The 20,059-nt window shown below is 31.3% G+C and overlaps 1 protein-coding gene across 1 annotated transcript; it reads left to right on the top strand.

Moving 5' to 3' along the window:
• The first annotated feature begins 4,899 nt into the window (after positions 1–4,899).
• Positions 4,900–19,377, top strand: LOC139523519 (uncharacterized). The gene is made up of 9 exons (XM_071317586.1): positions 4,900–4,978; positions 8,088–8,145; positions 9,449–9,763; positions 10,924–10,977; positions 11,480–11,548; positions 12,441–12,506; positions 15,415–15,477; positions 17,225–18,116; positions 19,107–19,377. Exons 2-8 carry the CDS (start codon positions 8,103–8,105, stop codon positions 18,067–18,069), a joined length of 1,455 nt encoding a protein of 484 aa, XP_071173687.1. The 5' UTR covers positions 4,900–4,978; positions 8,088–8,102; the 3' UTR covers positions 18,070–18,116; positions 19,107–19,377.
• The last annotated feature ends 682 nt before the right edge of the window (positions 19,378–20,059 follow it).

Below are 20,059 nucleotides of genomic sequence, written 5' to 3'. Positions count from 1 at the left end.
ATAATACACGTATGGTCCAAATACTCATAAGGTCCGGAACATATTTTATTTGCGATCACAAATGCACGAAGACGTCCATTTCTATGTAAATTGGGTCGATTTTTTTATATAGATAAGATGAATGCGTTTCTGTTGCCAAGTGTTTTTCACAAGTATAGTAGCAGTATAGCAGAACGGTTTAAGTTTCCTATATACACCAAATGATACATTTTGCCAATACAATAACGTAAATGCATGCAAATTTCACAAGGTTTAATCCAAATAGCTTTCTTACTATCCAATAACAATAATCAAGTACGAAAAAGACAGGGCAGAAGTATATTTTGTCTTTATGTTTCGTATTTGCACAACTTTTGAAAGTGGATTATGCATTCGTTCTAAAATAAAATTAGACCAGATAAAAGTTAAAAGATTACATAACTCGACAATCGCAATTGTTAAATCCGAAAACGATAATCAATCAATACATGCATTCAGTAAGTCATTCTTTTTTCTGAAAGAACATGGCTTTGCGATATCTTATGAAAATTGATTGTCGAAACATAACAAAAACACAAGTAAAGGACGTTTTATTAATCAATATAAATCAAAACACAAATTCCTGATTAGTATTTCGAATTATTTTATATAGGCGTTGAGAACCTTTGGTGACCCCACGGTTTAAATGTTTATATTAAGGACGTCGTGAGCAATGGGCGTTATAGACGAACGTTCACCTAATCTGTCCCAGTCAATGGGATATTAAAGTGCGCCAATCAATGTCCATAGCCACACTGTTATGAATTCGATACTAGATAATTTTACAACAAATGCTTGTGTCTTGATTGTAGATTGGTTTGCATAGGAACACAGAATGAAAACAAAATGTTTGCATGATCTTCAACTTCTGTTTTGCGCGGAAGCTTTATAACTGTAACTTTATAAACTCGTATATGCAGTATGAATCTCTGAGTGCGTACGTTAGGGGTGTTGTTGCAGATTTTTCTAATTTTTAGGAGACCCTGCCATCATAATTAAGATGTTCTTCGCGGAACAGGGACATATTGTTTTACCTCTTCCGTCCATCCGTCAGTCAGTCACTAGTGATTGTGGATTGTTTTCAGGATGGAGTAATATTTAGGCGTTTTCTGCTTGAAACTTAAATTTCTCGCTAATTTTACCACACAATACTGCCTATAGAATAGAATAGAATAGAATAGAATAGAATAGAATAGAATAGAATAGAATAGAATAGAATAGAATAGAATAGAATAGAATATTTTTAAATCCCCAAATTACAGGGCCAACAAAGAACATAAAATCAGATACAGTTGATTTACATAATTGGTAACATTACAACAACAATAATAGCGGCATATAAATATATATTTAGTATATTAAGGAGGCTCGAGGGTACTATAAAAAGGAGTAGGTCCGGTAAGGGCCGGTTTTGGCCTCAAGCCTCAAATTTCAAGATCATCTGACGAAAGATTTTCGACACTTTTCAAACACTAAAAGGTCTATTTCAATTGATTCAATTATTTTTTGTGAAAGATTTTAACTGATTCACTCATGAAAAACGCTCCGATTCAAGCTTAAATATGATAAATCTATCAAACTTGCCAAAACATTGCACTTTTTAGATGATTTTTGTCAAAAATGAAAGTGGCCGCATCCGTGTTCATCCTCGACCTTTATATATGTTATGTATTATCATTAAACACAACTTACATTTCAATATCAAGAATAATCACAAATGCGGCCACTTTCACTTAAGAAGGAAACCGTCTCAAATTTAACTAAAATGCTGAAATTGTGAAGATTTCAGTAATTTAGCATGACTTAATGATGCAAGTACCCAATATTGAAAAACAGCCCATATTTATGAAGCAAAGGCATTATACCTTCCAAAAAATTACTAAAAATATACATTTAAACAATTTTGTAAAACTGCTATATTTTGGGGGCCAAAAAGGGGTCTTACTGAACCTACTCCTTTCAGAAAAAAATCAAACATTTGTTTTTCATTGCAAATTTTATTTATTACCTTTAGTAGTTGTTACTTTATCATATGGTACAAAAGTCATTCAAAAAATTCAATCCGTGTTTGCTCCAGATGATTTTTTAAATGTAGATATCATTGAAAAAGCTCCAAATTATCTCCCTTTGTCGCAAAAATGCCAGATTTTGGCATTAAAATTGAAATATCTTTTTTAGTTCATCGGTGACCTCTATTTTTTATTATAATTTTCAAATAAGCTGTACTTAAACTAAACTATCGTACAATTTGAGGGATTTCTGTAATTAAGTTCTTTTTTTATTTCTACATTACCTTTATTTCTCCTATTAGTTCAACGGAAAAAAAGGCACCTTTACAAAGATTGTGAGCGTTAATGGACGGTGACCCAATTTTTTATTTTCTTTTTCTTTTTTTAGTATAAGATATCAAGTTCATTTATATAAAAAATATAGCGAAATCCTATATTTAATTTAAAAAAAATGATTTAGACCCGCGAGCCCCCTTAAACTCGTCTAAACATCAACTCAACAATATTTTTTATTTTCTTTTTCTTTTTTAAGTATAAGATATAAAGTTCATTCATAGAAAAATATAGCGAAATCCTATATTTAATTAAAAAAAAATTGATTTAGACCCGCGAGCACCCTTAAACTCGTCTAAACATCAACTCAACAATGTTACATCATTCTGTAAATTTGCTTTCGCAAATTTGCTTTCTCGCCGGGATTCGAACCCATGCTACTGAGATATCGTGACACCAAATCGCCTGCACTGTAATCGGTGCGCTAGACCACACGACCACCTGGGCTTCATAAAAATGAAGATTTCGGTGGCCGGGTGTTACCTTTCCACGCCAGTTTTAATCTAGCGTCGTACTACAGTACATGATATATATAAGGCATGAAGATGTTATTTTTACAGATCAGCTAAATTATCTATAGTAAAGGATCCTACAAATTAATGTAAGATACAGTCACAGAAATAATTATATTTATGAGTACGTCTGAACCAGTGACAACTCTACAACTCTATCCATCGGATCACCAGCAGTGATGGTGATACATGGCTGTGTACATTCTGTATATACAGCTCGTTTAAACATCAACACAACAATGTTAGATCTGTAAATTTGCTTTCGCAAATTCTTTAGTATATTATATACTTCATTTCAAATTTAGACCTACAATATTAGAAATGCAAATTTCTGCTTTGTGTATAATTGACCCGTCTCCATTGAGCGGGATTCGAACCGCGTTAACCAGAGACAACCGGTAGCAACACGTACGCATGCAGGGGCGGATCCAGCCATTTTAAAGGGGGGGGGGTTCCCAACCTAGGACAAGGGGGCGGGGGGGGGGTTCCAACTATATGTCCCCTTTTAAATGCATTGATCGTCCTAAAAAAGGGGGGTCCACCCCCCCCCCCCCCCTGGACCAGTCACTGCCCTGAACTATGTCCAGCGTCCTATACAACTCGACCATCTAGGCATTATAAAAATTTAGCTTTCGTTGAACGAGTATCACACAATCAGTTTGCAACTATATGCACATGTATGATATATATGTGCATTTCAGTTTATATTAATATGACACTTACAGTAATGTATACTGTAAACTATGCGTCCATCTTGGATCAATTATACAAGAGATCAGTGATGTACGCGTGAACATGGTGAAGTAGTTTGTTTATATTTAGATTGGATTATATAGAAATCATGGATATAGACACTTGTCTTAGTACATTATACTTGTGTATTATACCTTGTTTATGCTTCAATTAATTATCATTTCCTTTAAATCAGATTTTTTTTTTTATTTCACAACCAAATTTAATTTCCTTTAACACAATGCGGAGTGTTTTATTTATCATGTTTATTAAACAGTTGTAATAGCAATTAAACAAAAAATATATTAATTGCTATTCATTGTTAAGACTTGTAAAAACTGTTTTACACCATGTCGATTTATATTGTTTTCCACACTACAGAATAGCAGTGGCGGTTCCAGAACCTTTCTTAAAGAGCGGGGTGGAGGAAGGGGGGGGGGCTGACTTACCGAAAAGGGGGCGCTCCAGTCATGGTTCAGTGATTCCCTATTTACATGATATAATCAACCAAATGATCCAAACGAAATGGGGACCCCCAGGCCCCCTGGATCCGCATATGAATGGAGTGTCATCAAATATTAGAACACGATTAGAAAAATTCTGCACTAGTATTTCAAACATGCACATATTACAGCTACTTTTTTCTGAAGTCTGGCGTACTCAATTATAATCCTGGTACCTTTGATAACTATTAATATAACACCAATACAACAAGACAGACCAATCAAAATGAAAACAAAACAACTAACACAGAAAAGCAAGCATTCAATCAATAAACACTTTCAATTTGACAGAAAACTGTCATATTACTGGAAATATGCGTTTGCTCAGCTTTATCACTTGTATTAGTACAAAACACTACATTTATACGTCATATTTAAACAAAAATCCGATTAGTATATGGTTTCAGAGAAGATGCGGCTCAATGAAATCGGTCTCTTCCTCTATTAGTATAGATAATACAAAAAAGCAATGCAATATCTAGCGTTAGAGAACTATCACTGTATTATCACATTTTTATTTTTTCCTGTATCTGCAAAAAAGCAATAAAAATAAAACAGTCTGTAATAACTAAGTGCAAATGTGTTTGAGCAGGAAATACTAGGTATAAAAAATCACGCATTGTAATGATACTAACTTTATCTATATGTAAATCTATAATGTGTTAGGAAAACTCAATAAATTTTATAATATTTTCCTTGTATTTCAATTGTTTTTTCAATAGTATAAACAATAGCTTTTGTACTTAGAAATCGGAAATGAAAACACTTTACATACAATTTTCATATTTTTACATTTCTATGTGATCGTCGAAATTGTTTTAGTATATGTATATATCAATATCAACTTTATAGTTTAAGAACAAAGCTTCAGGTATGTTAAATTGTACTTTTTTTTTACAATACGCGCGGTATATGTAAAATATCTTAAATTAGATGCAGACAAAAACCGAAACGTGCAGCAATTTCTATTGTGTAATTTCATAAGCTTAACATATATTTTGTAAACCTCTTGGAACCGAGACATGTCAATGTTTTCAAAAGAACATCCCTATCTGTCTTTCGTAGAATTTATATCTATAAAAAATGATATCAGTAAAGCGTTCGATCAAGTCTGGCTGAAGTTCTCCTTCATAAACTAGAAAACTATGGAATAAATAGAAGACAACAAGTCGTGACAGGCGGACAGACCTCTGATGTTATAGTATTAAAGCCAGTGTTCCTCATGGGTCAATTTTAGGCCCTGTATTATTTCTGTTATTGATAAATGCTATTGTATGTGATAAATAAGGCAACACCAGACTTTTCGATGACAATATATATCATTATATATAGATCTAGTTGTTGAGGACGAGTACAAATGTATGCTTAATTAATAAACTCTGATATAGAAAAAAACATATCTAGAAATGATACGCTGATACAAGAGGTTTAAAGCATAAACATTTGGGGTTAATGCTTTTTTTTTCTCAAGAAAACGGCTGTTTGGAAAGTCAAGTAAATTATATCATTGATACAGCTACGTCGCGCTTAAATCTTATGAGGAACATTAAAAAAATCAGAGCATCCAAATAGAAGCGGCTCGTATCGCCACAGCCGCCACCAAACTTTGTATTAAAACGAAACTTTATAATGATACTGGCTGGGTACCTCTACATCAAAATTCCTTCCTACCATCTGTTCGTGAATGGAATAGCCTTCCAATAGATGTGAGATGTAATAAAAAAATCACACTCAAAATATTTAGTTCATAAACTTTTATCTTTATTTCGATTTATATGTGAGAACTTTATAATTTATATTAATGTTTTGAAACATTTACCTATTTCCACTGCTACATGCGAGACCATAATTAGAAATGAGTTAATCACATTTTTTCGATCAAACTTCAAAGAAGTAACGGACAAACCACAGAATGAACATGTAATGGAAATTAAAAATTAAAAATTATATTATAGTGGGTTTCATTTAAGGAATGACTGTAATAATTTTTCTGTGTATTACTATTCAAAATCAAATTATTACACTATGGTCTCAACGATATCATTTTATAAGGGTGACGAATTTATATTACTGAGTAATTCTTTTTTGTTTTTTCGAAATACTTGATTTCCATTGTATAATTCTAAATTGTGCATTTTTTGAAAAATAAAATATTGTCTAAACTAAATCACACTTTTTAGGGAGTTTCAACTTTCTTGATTCAAGTAAACGAACACTATATGAATAACACATAGCTGAGAGGGTGATAGAGCAGATTGGTACCCCGAGAAAACATTGTCAACCGCGGCGAAACAATCTCAGCTATGTGTTATTTAATTTATCATACTGAATGTCCTATCATTATTGTCTTTTACAGATTGATTTCATTTCAAAAGTATATTTTTATGACTTCACGTACATACAATGTTACGGGTATTAGAAAAAAAAATTAAGCAAGATGTTTTTTTATTTTTTTATTTTGACAGTTAAATATAAAATCTGTGCTAAAACGTAAAACGTAAGCATTGTATTCAATTACCTGATGAAATTCAATTCATTGTCCTTTAAATTTTCGATTTGTTTTATTGGTCTAGACAAGAGCGTAATCTTTAAAAAATTGTCACCCTCTCAGCCATGCAATAGAGTAAATTAACACTTTCGTATTAGCCAATCAAAATATGGCATTTAACGTGAAGTGTAGTAAAATACATTGTGTCTCGTACTTAATCATTTGCCTCGACGACTTTCCCATCTTACAATTCTTTTCTTTATTAGACCACTTTACCAAGGGCTTAAATAAACACTTTATTCTTCAAAATGATTCACTCATTTTCTTTTCATAAGAGGTATACAGTCAAAGTGATTATTTAGATCGCAGCCGAATGTTAATACAAAATCGTATGAATTTCATTATAGGAAATATCATTCAAAAACTTATCCATTTTGACAAAATAAAGAAATAAAATGCTATATTACAAGCATAAAAAACAAGAGCCATACATTCTATTATATTTCAAATGGACATAGTCTTCATCATGTCCAACATAACCTATACTAATTTCAGAGGACTTAAAATGGACTACCCTTATTTCCAACGAAGTGGGTAAGGCAAAATCAACATTAGGCTTCCTGAGAAGGATTTTGAGATATTGTCAACAAGAATGCAAGAAAACTGCATATATTTCACTGGTCAGGTCCACAATGGACTATGGAGCAATCGTATGGAAATTTTTCACATCTACTAGCATCAACAAGCTGCGAGATTTATAACAGAAGACTACAAATTGCTATAGAACCAGACGAATATTTACAAAAAAGCACGTCCAAAAGAACAATTACTGCCAAGAAATTTAACAATTATCAGACAATGAATATTGTTGCAAAACAAGTTGAGAACAACAAGAAGTGTTTTAAAATTCCAAAGAGCAAAACCCCACAATATTTAAATTCATTTTCCATAAAACACATTGATATAGTGGAACCACCTTGAAGACACTGTTCATAGTGCGCGCATCAAGCATTGAAAGCACCAAAACTGCTCTTGAGTACTGTCAATCCAAAAGTACCACCAGTTTTAGAAATAAAATTGTATTCATACAAAAAACGCTTTCGAACATTTTTCCATTAAAAGACTTACTACAAGAAAAATAATTTTATCAAATTCTCCAATTACACCACTGGTGCCACATGTGGAAAGGATATACTACTTACCCTTACGGAGAACCTGTCAATGACATCACCACCGGTATCTTAGTGAGATTATTGTTGTTCAGTCTTTACTTTTGTCAACGATTAAAATTGTTTGTCTTTTGGTCTTTTTACCTAGATCCAGAGTTGATTAATTTTTAAAATGAACAAAGCGTACAATTAAATATAAATGCAGCCACCGTTGGTCCTTAAAAAGAAACCATGGTTAATAAGTAGGTGGACATCACAGCATTGACTTGTAATCTGCATTTCCTTTTTTATAATTATTTCACTGTTTATCTTTATATTTGCAGAAACCAAGCAGTGAAATGAAATGTGTTTTGATGGTAAACATATTAGTTTGGATTCAAGGTAATTAAATTTAATAAGGACATAATAGTAGTACATTGTACAAATGGACCCAAATGGACCCAAAACACACGAAAATGTCAAAATGTCGTAAATGTAGAAAAAATGTTCAGCAGTTTAGATTTTTTAAGAACAGGAATTTTAAACTCATATTATTCAATTTTATTGTATTATTTTTCTTAAGGGCGTACATTTTAAACATTCTACATTCTATATTCTGATCATAATCTTATTCACTTCCAGATGCTCTTGATCCAATATAGTTAATAAAAATCCATGAAATTGCTCATTTATGCGCCGGTAACATAAACAGACTATATAAAATTTGTCGGTAACACCAACAACTCTATAACAGCTGTATATGACAAGGCAATACATAGAACAATTATGTATCATTTGTAATTAGTTAATATTGAATTCACAAAGATAGCAAAAGATATACAAAACGTAAATTGAAACTCTAAATGTCACTTGTAGATCATATGATAAATTTTTAATTTAATTCTGCTTCAAAGAATTTTAAGAAATGTTTTTCACCGACTTATGTAAAAAGTGTCAAGCAAAACTGCCTTTTCAATATAGTTTAATAAATACTCTAATAAAAAAAACCAAAAAACTGATATGTTCAATACGAAACAATATGAAAAAAAAAATCATTCTTTAAAGTCATAAGAAACGAGTGAGTGGTGAAAAACAATGTTTATCCAATTCTTGAACCAATACATGTATATAACATAAACTTAGTCCTCTGTGTACGATGTTCTCATTTTTTACGCAAGTATATCGTATAATCGTCATTTTTTTTCTCTTTTTCTGTTATGATTTAACAAATATGGCTGCAAATTAAATGCCGTGTTTTAAAGCCGAAGTTTACCGATTGTCATCTTATAGTAAACAAATAGCATGGGTATTGAGCACGTGTTTAACTTGTACAATCATATAATTGTTTATTTTAATGACAGATCCATGCGTATTGCGATCACCGGATTTTTACGAGGAGGGTTACACTCAGGTCACTATGAATACGGAAAATATGTCGGCGAATTGCTTCCTGGAAGGAAACAATTAAAAATAAGTAAACTTCTTCTAAATGTGGACAAATTAAAGATTTTTCCTCAGAAAAGTATATGTCCATAAGTTGTATAATGAAAACTATCCATTTAGTTATAAAAAACATATGCATATTGTTTTTTAATTTGAGGTTTCTTGTGACTTTAACTATATTTATACAAATTGCAGATCTCAGTTATCTATTTGCACATAATATATTATATATATAATAATTGATGATATTTATTTTTATTAGACATTTCTCATAGTGTTAACTATGAAGAACACACAGTTTATGCCAGTCTTGGTGAAACAGTAGTTCTTCCATTCAAAGATTCGCGTGTGTCCACTTTAATTTGGAAAAGGAATGACAATAATATCATATCAGATGGTTCTCTCATTAACACTAAAATCAACGAAATAGAACGATTCAGAATTATAGGTGACCGAACCGTAGGAGAGTACAATTTGGAAATATCTAACATAACTGAGAGTGATTTGGGATTGTACTGGTATGAATTCCAAATTAGAAATACTGCTGTACAGAATAAAGTCGTTTTGAAGATTGCAGGTGAGAACCAAATCACATGTTGTTACTCGTTGTGTTCTGCTTCCCATTCTATGTGATACATTTGAAAGCATGTCATATTTGTCTGAAAGTAGTATTAGCCGAAGGAATTTATTCAAAGTAAAGCAAATCATACACATTTTTCTTCTGTTATGATAATGGTAATGACACTTACTGGAGTTATAACATATATAAGTAGATGGTTAAAGCTCGAAATTGACTTTTCGCAAACCTCTATGGCCCTTTAGTAATAATAGTTATCGACACGTTGTGGGAATTCCTATGTGCACCACTTATACCACACCAATAGACGACATGTTCTAGCTTAGTAATTTACTGATAACATTTAACAAAAGTAGCTTAATTTGAACAAATATGAAATAAACACTGATACGTGTCATCGGAAAACTCGAAGCAGGAAACAACGACAAAGGGAACGATTTTCGTTCTCTATCGTTATTTTCTTTTATTGGACGGGGATGTTGCTTTGGCATCATATTATCCGTTTTTGATGTATCCAAATTCCTTTGCTTTGTCATTGTCTGCAGTAACGTTATAAACTTCGATGAACATAACCAACGTGTCACTGGTAAATCAAGATTTCGTTTCTATAAATTACAGAAATCCTTAGCTAAATTTGCTGATAAATGCAAACATTATGATTGGAATTTCGGCTGTACCCGTTAAAATCTTATTCAAATAATTATGCTTTTGCATAACATAAATTAACATTTATACGAACATTAACTCATAACATTACCAAACACGTATTCATATGCCATAATGAACACTTATTGACCTACATTCGACAAGGTCATATTTTCCTTCATGATCATAACGTCTAACTATTTATTATTTGAATTATTTTACATTTAGTCATATCAGACCTTACTATACGACAGTTGAAGGCTTTAACTTGACCTATAGCTGTTTACATGTACATAGTTTGTCGAAGCTATGTCTGGTACAATCTTTCGAAAATGATTGGTTTTAATGGTATTCCACTGTATTTTTTAAGTTGAACTTTTAACTGTTTTGATTCGAGAGAGCCACTAATTAGTCTTTTGTAGACCCAACGCTAGTCTGACATATCTGGTGTCTTGTATTCTTTCTAAATCTGCATCAGTTTTGTTTGCTTAACATTCATATTGTTATTTTTTCAGATAATATAATTACAGTTGTCACAGATCTATACACAGAACAAAACACAGTCAAAGGTATCGTTAAGTATAAAAAATCGAAATCAAACTTTTCTCGGCATGAAAAGTACATTGATTCACAGAAATACTGATCTTCAAAATACATTACATAAAAGACCAAGTTTACCTATGTCTTGCTGTTTCCGTGGCAATGGGAGCCTTCTTGAAAATGCCACCCCCAATTGCACATCTGTACATGGTTATTAACATTATTGTATAGTTTCATCAGCTTGCGTCCAGTCAATTACAAACGAACAAAATGTACGGACGAAAAATAGTAACAAAAAAAAAGGAAATAAAAAAGAAACGTAGAAGAAAAATAGGCCAACTAACCTCTGTTTGTGATGACACAATTGGCAATACTTCTTTTAATTTGTCAATCTGTGTCAATGTCGAGTAATTATTATATGAACAATTGATTCCAGGCAAATCAAATGCACATATGTACGAAATGTATATGTATTTAAAAGAGTAAATCTACTATGTATATAGATTGTAGTAAAAATAATTTCTTTTCTAGATGAAGCGTCTACAAGATATGTATCTGTGGCATCCAATACTGACACCGCCAATTCAACAACACCACATAGTTTGTATTATTCATTATTTTTAATTATGGTATATAGGCGAACAATTCGAAAGCAAGGTTATAAGTACATGTATATTGAAGTCCTGTAGTTTGAAATTGTGGTATCTATAATTTGAAAACGTAGCTGTAAAACACCAGTTCGACACAATATGTAGATATCTATTTCAGTGAATGAGGTTTATGAATGCTTTTGCTCTTTGTATACGCATCATATTATATGTAGATTATCATAAACTGTAACAAACATGTAATGGCTTTTTGCTGTTAAATATGTTATAAAAAATAAAAAGCATCAATTTGAAATACTAACTTTTATATTTCACTAGAGTTTACTGAACTTGAATAAAAGTTATTCTTATCTAAGTATTTTTTTTATATCTATGCTTTAAATTTTCAAACAATTATATCGTATCATAGTTTGTACATACTCAATTCTAATATGTATTAAGATAAACATATAGCAGGATTTTAATTATTCAATTTAATAACGTCTTCTGTTACCTTTGCGATATTTGTTACAATCAAGAATTCTCTTAAAAGAGAGGACAAACATACCAGAAGGAAATTCAAGCTCATAAGTCAAAAATCAACTGACAAGGTCATTACTAAAAGAACAAGACAAACATACTAACAATTTTACACAATACACAAAAACATAAAAGGCTAAAGACTACACATATACTACGGAATTGTGACATAGGGTACTGATTATAGGGTTAAACTTCTATTAGTAGATGTACTGACAATATCATTATGAATCTCTTTCAGAGCATCACAGTTCTACAACCTGTTGCAAGCGAGGTTCTATGTGAATTATCTATATTTATGATAAAGTGGCTTTTTATCTGAGAGAATTGAATTCACTATATTAGATTTTCCTAATGTATTTCAGGTGCGATCAGTACAAACCATCGAAATGAAGAGTCAACATTGTTTGTTCAGCCGGAAATGTCAACAGGTTCGTAGCAATCATTACATAAAATTGTATCGAAATTAAATAATTTCAAACGGGAAATATTTAATAAAAAAAAATAGTAATACGAAGTACTATGTTTAGAGTAATTGTTTTTGGTTGTTTATTTGTACTTTTATATTTCCCGGAAGGTCTAGAATGATAAAATGTCCAGACGTATAAGCAGGATCATAAACAATATCATTAGATGTGTTGAAAAATTCAAGCAAAGTACATTTAAAGTTAATATGTGCTTATGACAAAATGTAATCTTTAAATTGCAGTATGTAGAAAAGCAAAACTTTTATATTTGAAAACAAACTGATAACCTTGCCTGTTTTGACTTTCGATATCTGTTCATTTGCAGAACAATTAAAAACAAAAACCTCCAGGTTATTTTAGATATTCATGACCCATGCTTTTCCCTCAATATATGCCGTCTGTAACGTAGTTAGTCGAATGTGTATAAATTTATTTTAATTACATTTTATTAATAATCGGTAATTTTCAAAAAAGTTGTAACAATTACAATTTTCTAATTCACACAAAATGAACGACTGGCATATACACCTGTATTTACTTATTTCATAAGTGTTTGTTGCATTTATAACAGCTGATTAGAATTTTTGTTATTTGAGGCGCCATTTAATTACCACATTAAGCTTTAAAAATCTTATTACACCCAACGTCTCTAATAACACAATGTTACCAAAAAATAACAAAACTGTCTTTATTCCTTCTGTTTTGGGATGATACCTTGAATTGCTTTCTTTATCAATTAAGAGATTAGACTGGATCATCGGAAGGTTATTTTTTTCTTTTATATATCAATTGTTTGAAATTTAATTGTTCCCTTTTTACCTATCACAGTAGTTCTTGTCCTTAATAGCCAGGCAACATCGAACATACCATCTACAAAATAATCTAAAATATATTGAAGTCACAAAGTGTTTCTTTAGACGTTAGTTATAGTGCTATAGTGTTCTTTGCTTTATTTTTATAAATTATCAATCCTACTGTTAAACCATTTTTTAGTAATAATCTTTTGGCATACATATGCATCCTGTGTTCTTGTCTTCTTTTTTTTTGGCTGATGTGCTTTGTCAATATGTCATTTGTTTATATTATAGTACTACTACTTATTTAAAATTATAACACAAATTGAATGTTGATTGCTATATTTTCTACATTTTTACCTATAATGTCTTGTATGTTTTTTTTACACATTGTCAATATAATAGAATTTTTGCGGCTGTTATACCAAAAAATTTTTAGCTAGCTATACGATCAGGTTTAATCCACCATTTTTTTTCTACATAAGGAAATGCCTGTATCACGTCAGGAATTTGACAGTTGTTTTCTATTGGAGTTCGGTATTTTAATTATTTTACTTTTTATTTCTCTTTAACAAATGTTAAATTTGATTAGGAAATATAACTTGCCCTTAAAGATAACAAAAACCATTTTAAAAGCACTAACCAAGTGTGTAACAGCTACTTAATTTTGTATTTGATTATAAGTTTTCATCGTAAATTTATGATAATGATCAGCTTAAATTATGTATAATGGGGTCTGTTTTTGCCTTTTTGTTATTTATTACTTTACTTTTTATTTCCCTTCAACAAATGTTAAATTTGATTAGGAAATACAACTTACCCTTGAAGATAACAAGAATAATTTTAAAAGTACTGCCGAATTGTGTAACAGTTACTTAATTTTGTATGTGATTAAATGTTTTCATCGTTTTATGATAATGATCAACTTAAATTCTGTATAATAATATTTAAAACTATATGGTTTCAGTGTTGATGATGAAGATAAATCCAGAAAAGCTCTTCTAACGCATGAAGTGCATAGAGTGTTAATTTTATTTTGATCCTATTTAAAACAAACTAGATTTCCCCTAAATATGACAGCTTTTGATACCGTCAAATCTGTGAATATGAATTTCATGCACAGGCAGGATTGGAATGTACGTTTACGGTACAATGTACCTGTCTACTATTGAAGTATACTTTAAGTTAGTTAGTCGACTATCCGGGATAGGTTTTCTCATTGTTTTTTTTCGGTGGCCAATAATAACTTATTATCAATTCATTTGAACTCTGGTGGATAGATGACTCATTGTAGTCATGCCACACCTCATGTTCATATCAGTGAAACTTATGGTAAATCATTTCTTCTTTTGAAGAGGCATTATAAATGGTTTAAGTGAAAAATAGGTAACATCTACATTTCTGATTAATATGTGTACTTTTATATGTCTGTTTGTGCTTTTGTTTTTTAGTCATGGCGTGGTCAATTTATTTTCGATCTATGAGTTTGAATGTCCCTCTGGTATCTTTCGCCCTTCTTTTATAACAATAGAAAGGAGAAAGTAAGGCATTAGGTAAATCTGTTGTTTTCTATCTATGACCGTACTCAAAGAGTGATACATAATGATTTTTTGTTTCATAACGACATATTTGCTTTCCATATTCTGCTAATGAGACATCAATAACAAGGTGCAACGAATTAAGAACATCCTTTATCAAATCGCTCAATTTAATCTAATCATTTAGACAGTATATATTGCCGATAATGCAATAAGTCATAATTTTAAATCCCTTTTCTTAAGAATGTGATCAGACGTTTTATCATTAATACGTTCAGTATGGCAACACAAAATTATGCCATGTTCAAGCATTTAAGACTAATCGTTCTACATATTTGCATCTTGAACAAATTTGGAATAGCATAATTGTAAATGATAGCTTCTGTAGGTTTTCATTGATGAATATAGATAAAGGAATAGTGTACCATTGTATATGATATATATTCAAATTAAAGCATAATATCGTTAAACAAATATACTATGAAGTGCACAAAGACAGGACAATATTTGAACAAATAGATTAATTTTATTCTTATGAAGAAATGGAGATTCCATCAACAAGCTCTATCGACAAGAAAAATGAAGACACAAGACCGGACAGAGGTATTAACTTTTAATAATGATAAGTGCATCAGATTAGAATTAATATTTAGATTGATTTAACATGAAAGGAGAAACCAAAATTGTAACTGTCTTTACAACATCACTATGACCACCATTTAAAAAACGTTGTTTCTTGCACATTATTGGTATGTTTTTATGTTTAGTACATAATGTATTTTTAAAATAACAAATTACGTAAAAGAAAAGAAAACAAAATTGCATCATTTAGCATGTGTTTACACGACGAATGTATTCTAAGAGAAATCATATAACGTGCATTCATTCGAATCCATTATTCTCTAAATATTCGAAACGTAAAGTCATACCACAACTTACAACATGAAAATAATGGAAGGTGGAAAAAGAAAATATAATTATATGTCTCGCCATTATAAGAATCGATATCGGAAAAAAGAGGCAAAAGATACCAAAGGCACATGTAATTAGTAAATAAAGACAATGCACTGTTTTCTTCACAATAGCATTAGTCTTGATATAAAGATATCATACAGAGTCTGAGAAGGATCGACTGCTACCAATTACAATTCTTTCTTGTCATCGAGTCGAATTTGAAAGATGTTTTCCACTAAATCGTCCAGATAAACGATTCACATCTAGAATTTTTTTTTATTGTATGAATAATTTATATTATCAGACTAAAATTTCAATGTTTATATCTGTCTGTCTGTTGAAGTTTAGAAAAAAAAAATGCAACACGACGGGTGCCATATGTTGAGCTTCCGTAGCACCTAGGATCCCCCCTCCAGTTTTTGGTGGGGTTTGTGTTGCTCATTTTTTAGTTTTCTATGTTATGTTTTGTGTACTATTGTTAGTTCTCTTATATTTGATGCGTTTCCCTCAGTTTTAGTTTATAACCCGGATTTTTTTTTTCACCATCGATTTATGAGTTTTGAACAGCGGTATACTACTGTTGCCTTTATTGTCTACTGAGCTTTTTCTTTTTAAGCCATGTCGTTGTCAGTTAATTTCGACTTATGAGTTTGAAAGTCCCTCTGGTATCTTTCGCCTGTCGTCTATCTTTTAATAAAAAATGAAAATAAATCTTTTTTTTTATGAGACGTGGGCATGCTAATACTTCATGTTAAAGCTTATAAAAAGAAAATCAAAGTACCATATGGAACTGTTATTTCCGAACCATATACCTCCCATATGTTCAAACATTGTAAAACGACAAGTTTTACTGCCAAAAAGAACTAATTCACATACATGTATATGGATTAGTAATAGTTAATGGATCGAAGGCTCAAATTATCCACTCGTGTCTGATTCACTGTATAAAAAATAAAAAAAGGAGAATGCGTTGTACAAGTCTAAAATCATAGCATAAGGCAATAAATAATACATAGGCTAATTCATCCGATGGTTAAAGGCAATATTACATATCAATTTTTCTGTTAACAATTGTACTACAAATAATATATATATATCTGCAAAAATATGCGAAAAGACAACTTATAAAAAGAGTCACGATTTACTGTCGATAAATAAGAATGGAATAAAACGCACAATTTGACAAAAAATAAAAATGATAAAGGCAAATGTCATTTTCCAGCAGCTAACGCCGTCAAATTACAGAATACAGTAACAAACATTTAGTTGCCATGATTCGGGTGTCAAAAATTATTGTCTTTGATTGTGTCTGTTGGTTATATTTTTAAGCAAATTTTAAATGCAGAATAAAAATTAGACAAACAATTATTTCTTTCAATCAATTATGTTTTAACAGGATTTTCATCAGATGAAAAGTTTTTATTCTATGGACTGGTTGCTGCCGGTCTTGTGTTGGTGCTATGTTTGTCTATTGTGTGTAATATTTGTATCAATCGAAAATGCAGAACAGAAAATTTGGCGACAAAAAACAATGTTCCGAATGTAAACAGCGTCGCTGTAATTCAAGAGCCTTCTTTAGAACCGGAAGACAGCTCATCGACCTACGAAGTAATCTGTGAAAGCGAAATGCTTCCATTTGAAAAAATTAAACTCAATACGAATGCTTCGTTACAACAATCTCTTGTTTTTGAAAAGAAGTTCCAAAACAACTCTCCAACTTCAGATAAGCCATACTTCGAAGTTATTGATGGTGACAACATTTATCTAAATCCGTGTCATACCATTGAAGGTCAAGAACAAACGGATAATTTGAAGAAAATCTCTTCGCCAGAATATCAAGTAGCATTACCAGCTACTGGTACTATTTGTTGTGCAGGACAAAATCAGAACCAGTCGAGTGACAATGATAACAAAGTGAAAGTTCAAGAAAGTTCAGATATGAATATTAAAATCCAAATTGATCCGGCAGACGATATATCCGCCAAGTATAGTGTAGGTGAAGATATCAAAGAATGTTTAAAAAGATATGAAGTCGACGAAAACAATCGTTTACTCGTCCAAAGAAAAGAAAACACTGAATCGATGTCAAACTTCATTGAATTATCTGAAACAAGTTCGTCAGACGACAATGAAGAAAAACCAACAGTCCAGACGGATGATGACTATATAAATCCTTACCAGACATTAAAAAGAAGTGAGCAAGATGACGAACATGATTACAATATTTGTGCCGTTCCTTAAAACCCTAAATACATGCAGATATCTGTTTGGTTGCGACATTGAATTAGGTTATAATCATTATAAATATATGTCAATAATCGAATATTTTTAAGGATTTGTGATTCGTTAAAACTTGACCACAAGTACATTTGTATTTACTAATATTGTACGCCAATACTGTTGTGTTTAGCCTAACGTATGCCAAAAAAAAAAAAATATATTTCACAAGACATATACAACATGTTGATGAATATACATTCTAGAAATCCCCAATTTAACATTGTTTATGCAACAGGTTTGGATAAATTATATAACAATTATGGCCTTTGGTTGAGATCAATACGATGTTATAATGACCTAGCTATATATAGAAAGCACATCGACCGCGGACTTTGTTCTCAGTCAAGAGCTGCTCTTTTGCTTTTATGTGGGTTTTTTTTCTGTGCATGTACTGATTTTGTGTCATGCATGGATACCCAATATTCTTTGTTCAAATATTATCAACAATTAAGTTGACTCCCCCAATAGCGAATCAAAATGAATGAATGGCGAAAAATACTAATTCCAGTTAAAAAAGGTAGAGTATATTGGATATGGAAAGGACTTAACCTTGCTATACAGACCACCTAAGGATCACTAAAACAATATTCCAAGGGTTCTAAACATGCCAAAAGCGCGTTGATTATTACTTGTTAGAAAATTGGCAACTTTTTTATTTAAAAAAAAAAAGTGGCATCCAAATATTTCGAATAACAGAAACGAAGGGTAAATAAATGCCTACCCAATTAAAGGCAAAATTAAGAAAGCCGAGACTAGTATGCATTTCAATGGGTAGAAATATGATATTCTCCCTGTTGAGTGGATACAGACATAATTATGCATGCTTAGGCATTTTCTGGAAACGTTTTTATCGTTTCACTAGTTTCTGGTTTTATAACCTTGTTATTATGGGGATTTTAATTGATTGAAATAATGTGTAACAAGAATTGTATAATTTAAACATACAATTGTATTAAGTAAACCATGCATTTAATTCATGTTTTTATTCTTTTCAACAGGCATGCCAGAACAACCAGTACTAATCTATATCATCGTTTGTATTAGTTGCATATTATTTCTTCTTTTGCTACATTTTGTAGTTAAGACAAGATTTACTTTTTATAAATGTGCAGAAGGCTCATGATTCGTAACTACATTCAAATATCATGTAGTTGAGTGAGTTGATTGAGTAAGACATAGTTTAATCATACACAATAGTATTATGTGGTTAAAGTTAAAATATGTTCTTGAATTTATTTTTATTGTAACTTTGTTAAAATGAAATGAAAATTATGAATATGTTTTGTCTTAAAATTACGTTTTCTTTCCAAACCAGACCAACCTAAATCCTGAACAGAATCAAAGTTTTCGAAAAGCTATCAGATAACTGACTGTTACTATATTTTATCCTCTTTATATTTTCAATGTTTTTGACGGTCAAAGTTATTTAACGGTCATACATGTAGTAATTTTATGAGAGTAAGTTCATTCCGTACTGTTTAAAAAGTCAATGTACAGATTTGAAGAAAAAGGAGTAAATGCAAAGATGATCCCTTTATATTCAAACGAAGTGTTACCAGATGAGTCAGATATGAATGCATCAACCGTCATACGAATCCATAAAAAAAAACCATGCACACTTGGTAAATATAACAACCAACAGCTTGTCCAACTATGTCCACTAAATGAGGAACGAAAGCTACTTGAGGAATAGTCAAACTCATAAATTGAAAACAAACTGACAACGCCATGGCCAAAAAGGAAAAAGACAAACAGACAAGCAACAGTATACAAGACACAGCATAGAAAACTAAAGAATAAACAATACAAACCCCTCCAAAAACTGGGGGTAACCTCAGGTGTTTCGGATAGGTAAGCAGATTCTGCTTCACATATGGCTCATGTCATAGCAAATACGGTAGGTCAAATTCGTGAAATGGAAGGGGAGTGTAGTAACGACATAACTTAAAGA

This window comes from Mytilus edulis, chromosome 5 (assembly GCF_963676685.1).
Source record: "Mytilus edulis chromosome 5, xbMytEdul2.2, whole genome shotgun sequence".
NCBI lineage: Eukaryota > Metazoa > Mollusca > Bivalvia > Mytilida > Mytilidae > Mytilus > Mytilus edulis.
This window is presented reverse-complemented; position numbering and strand designations above follow the sequence as displayed.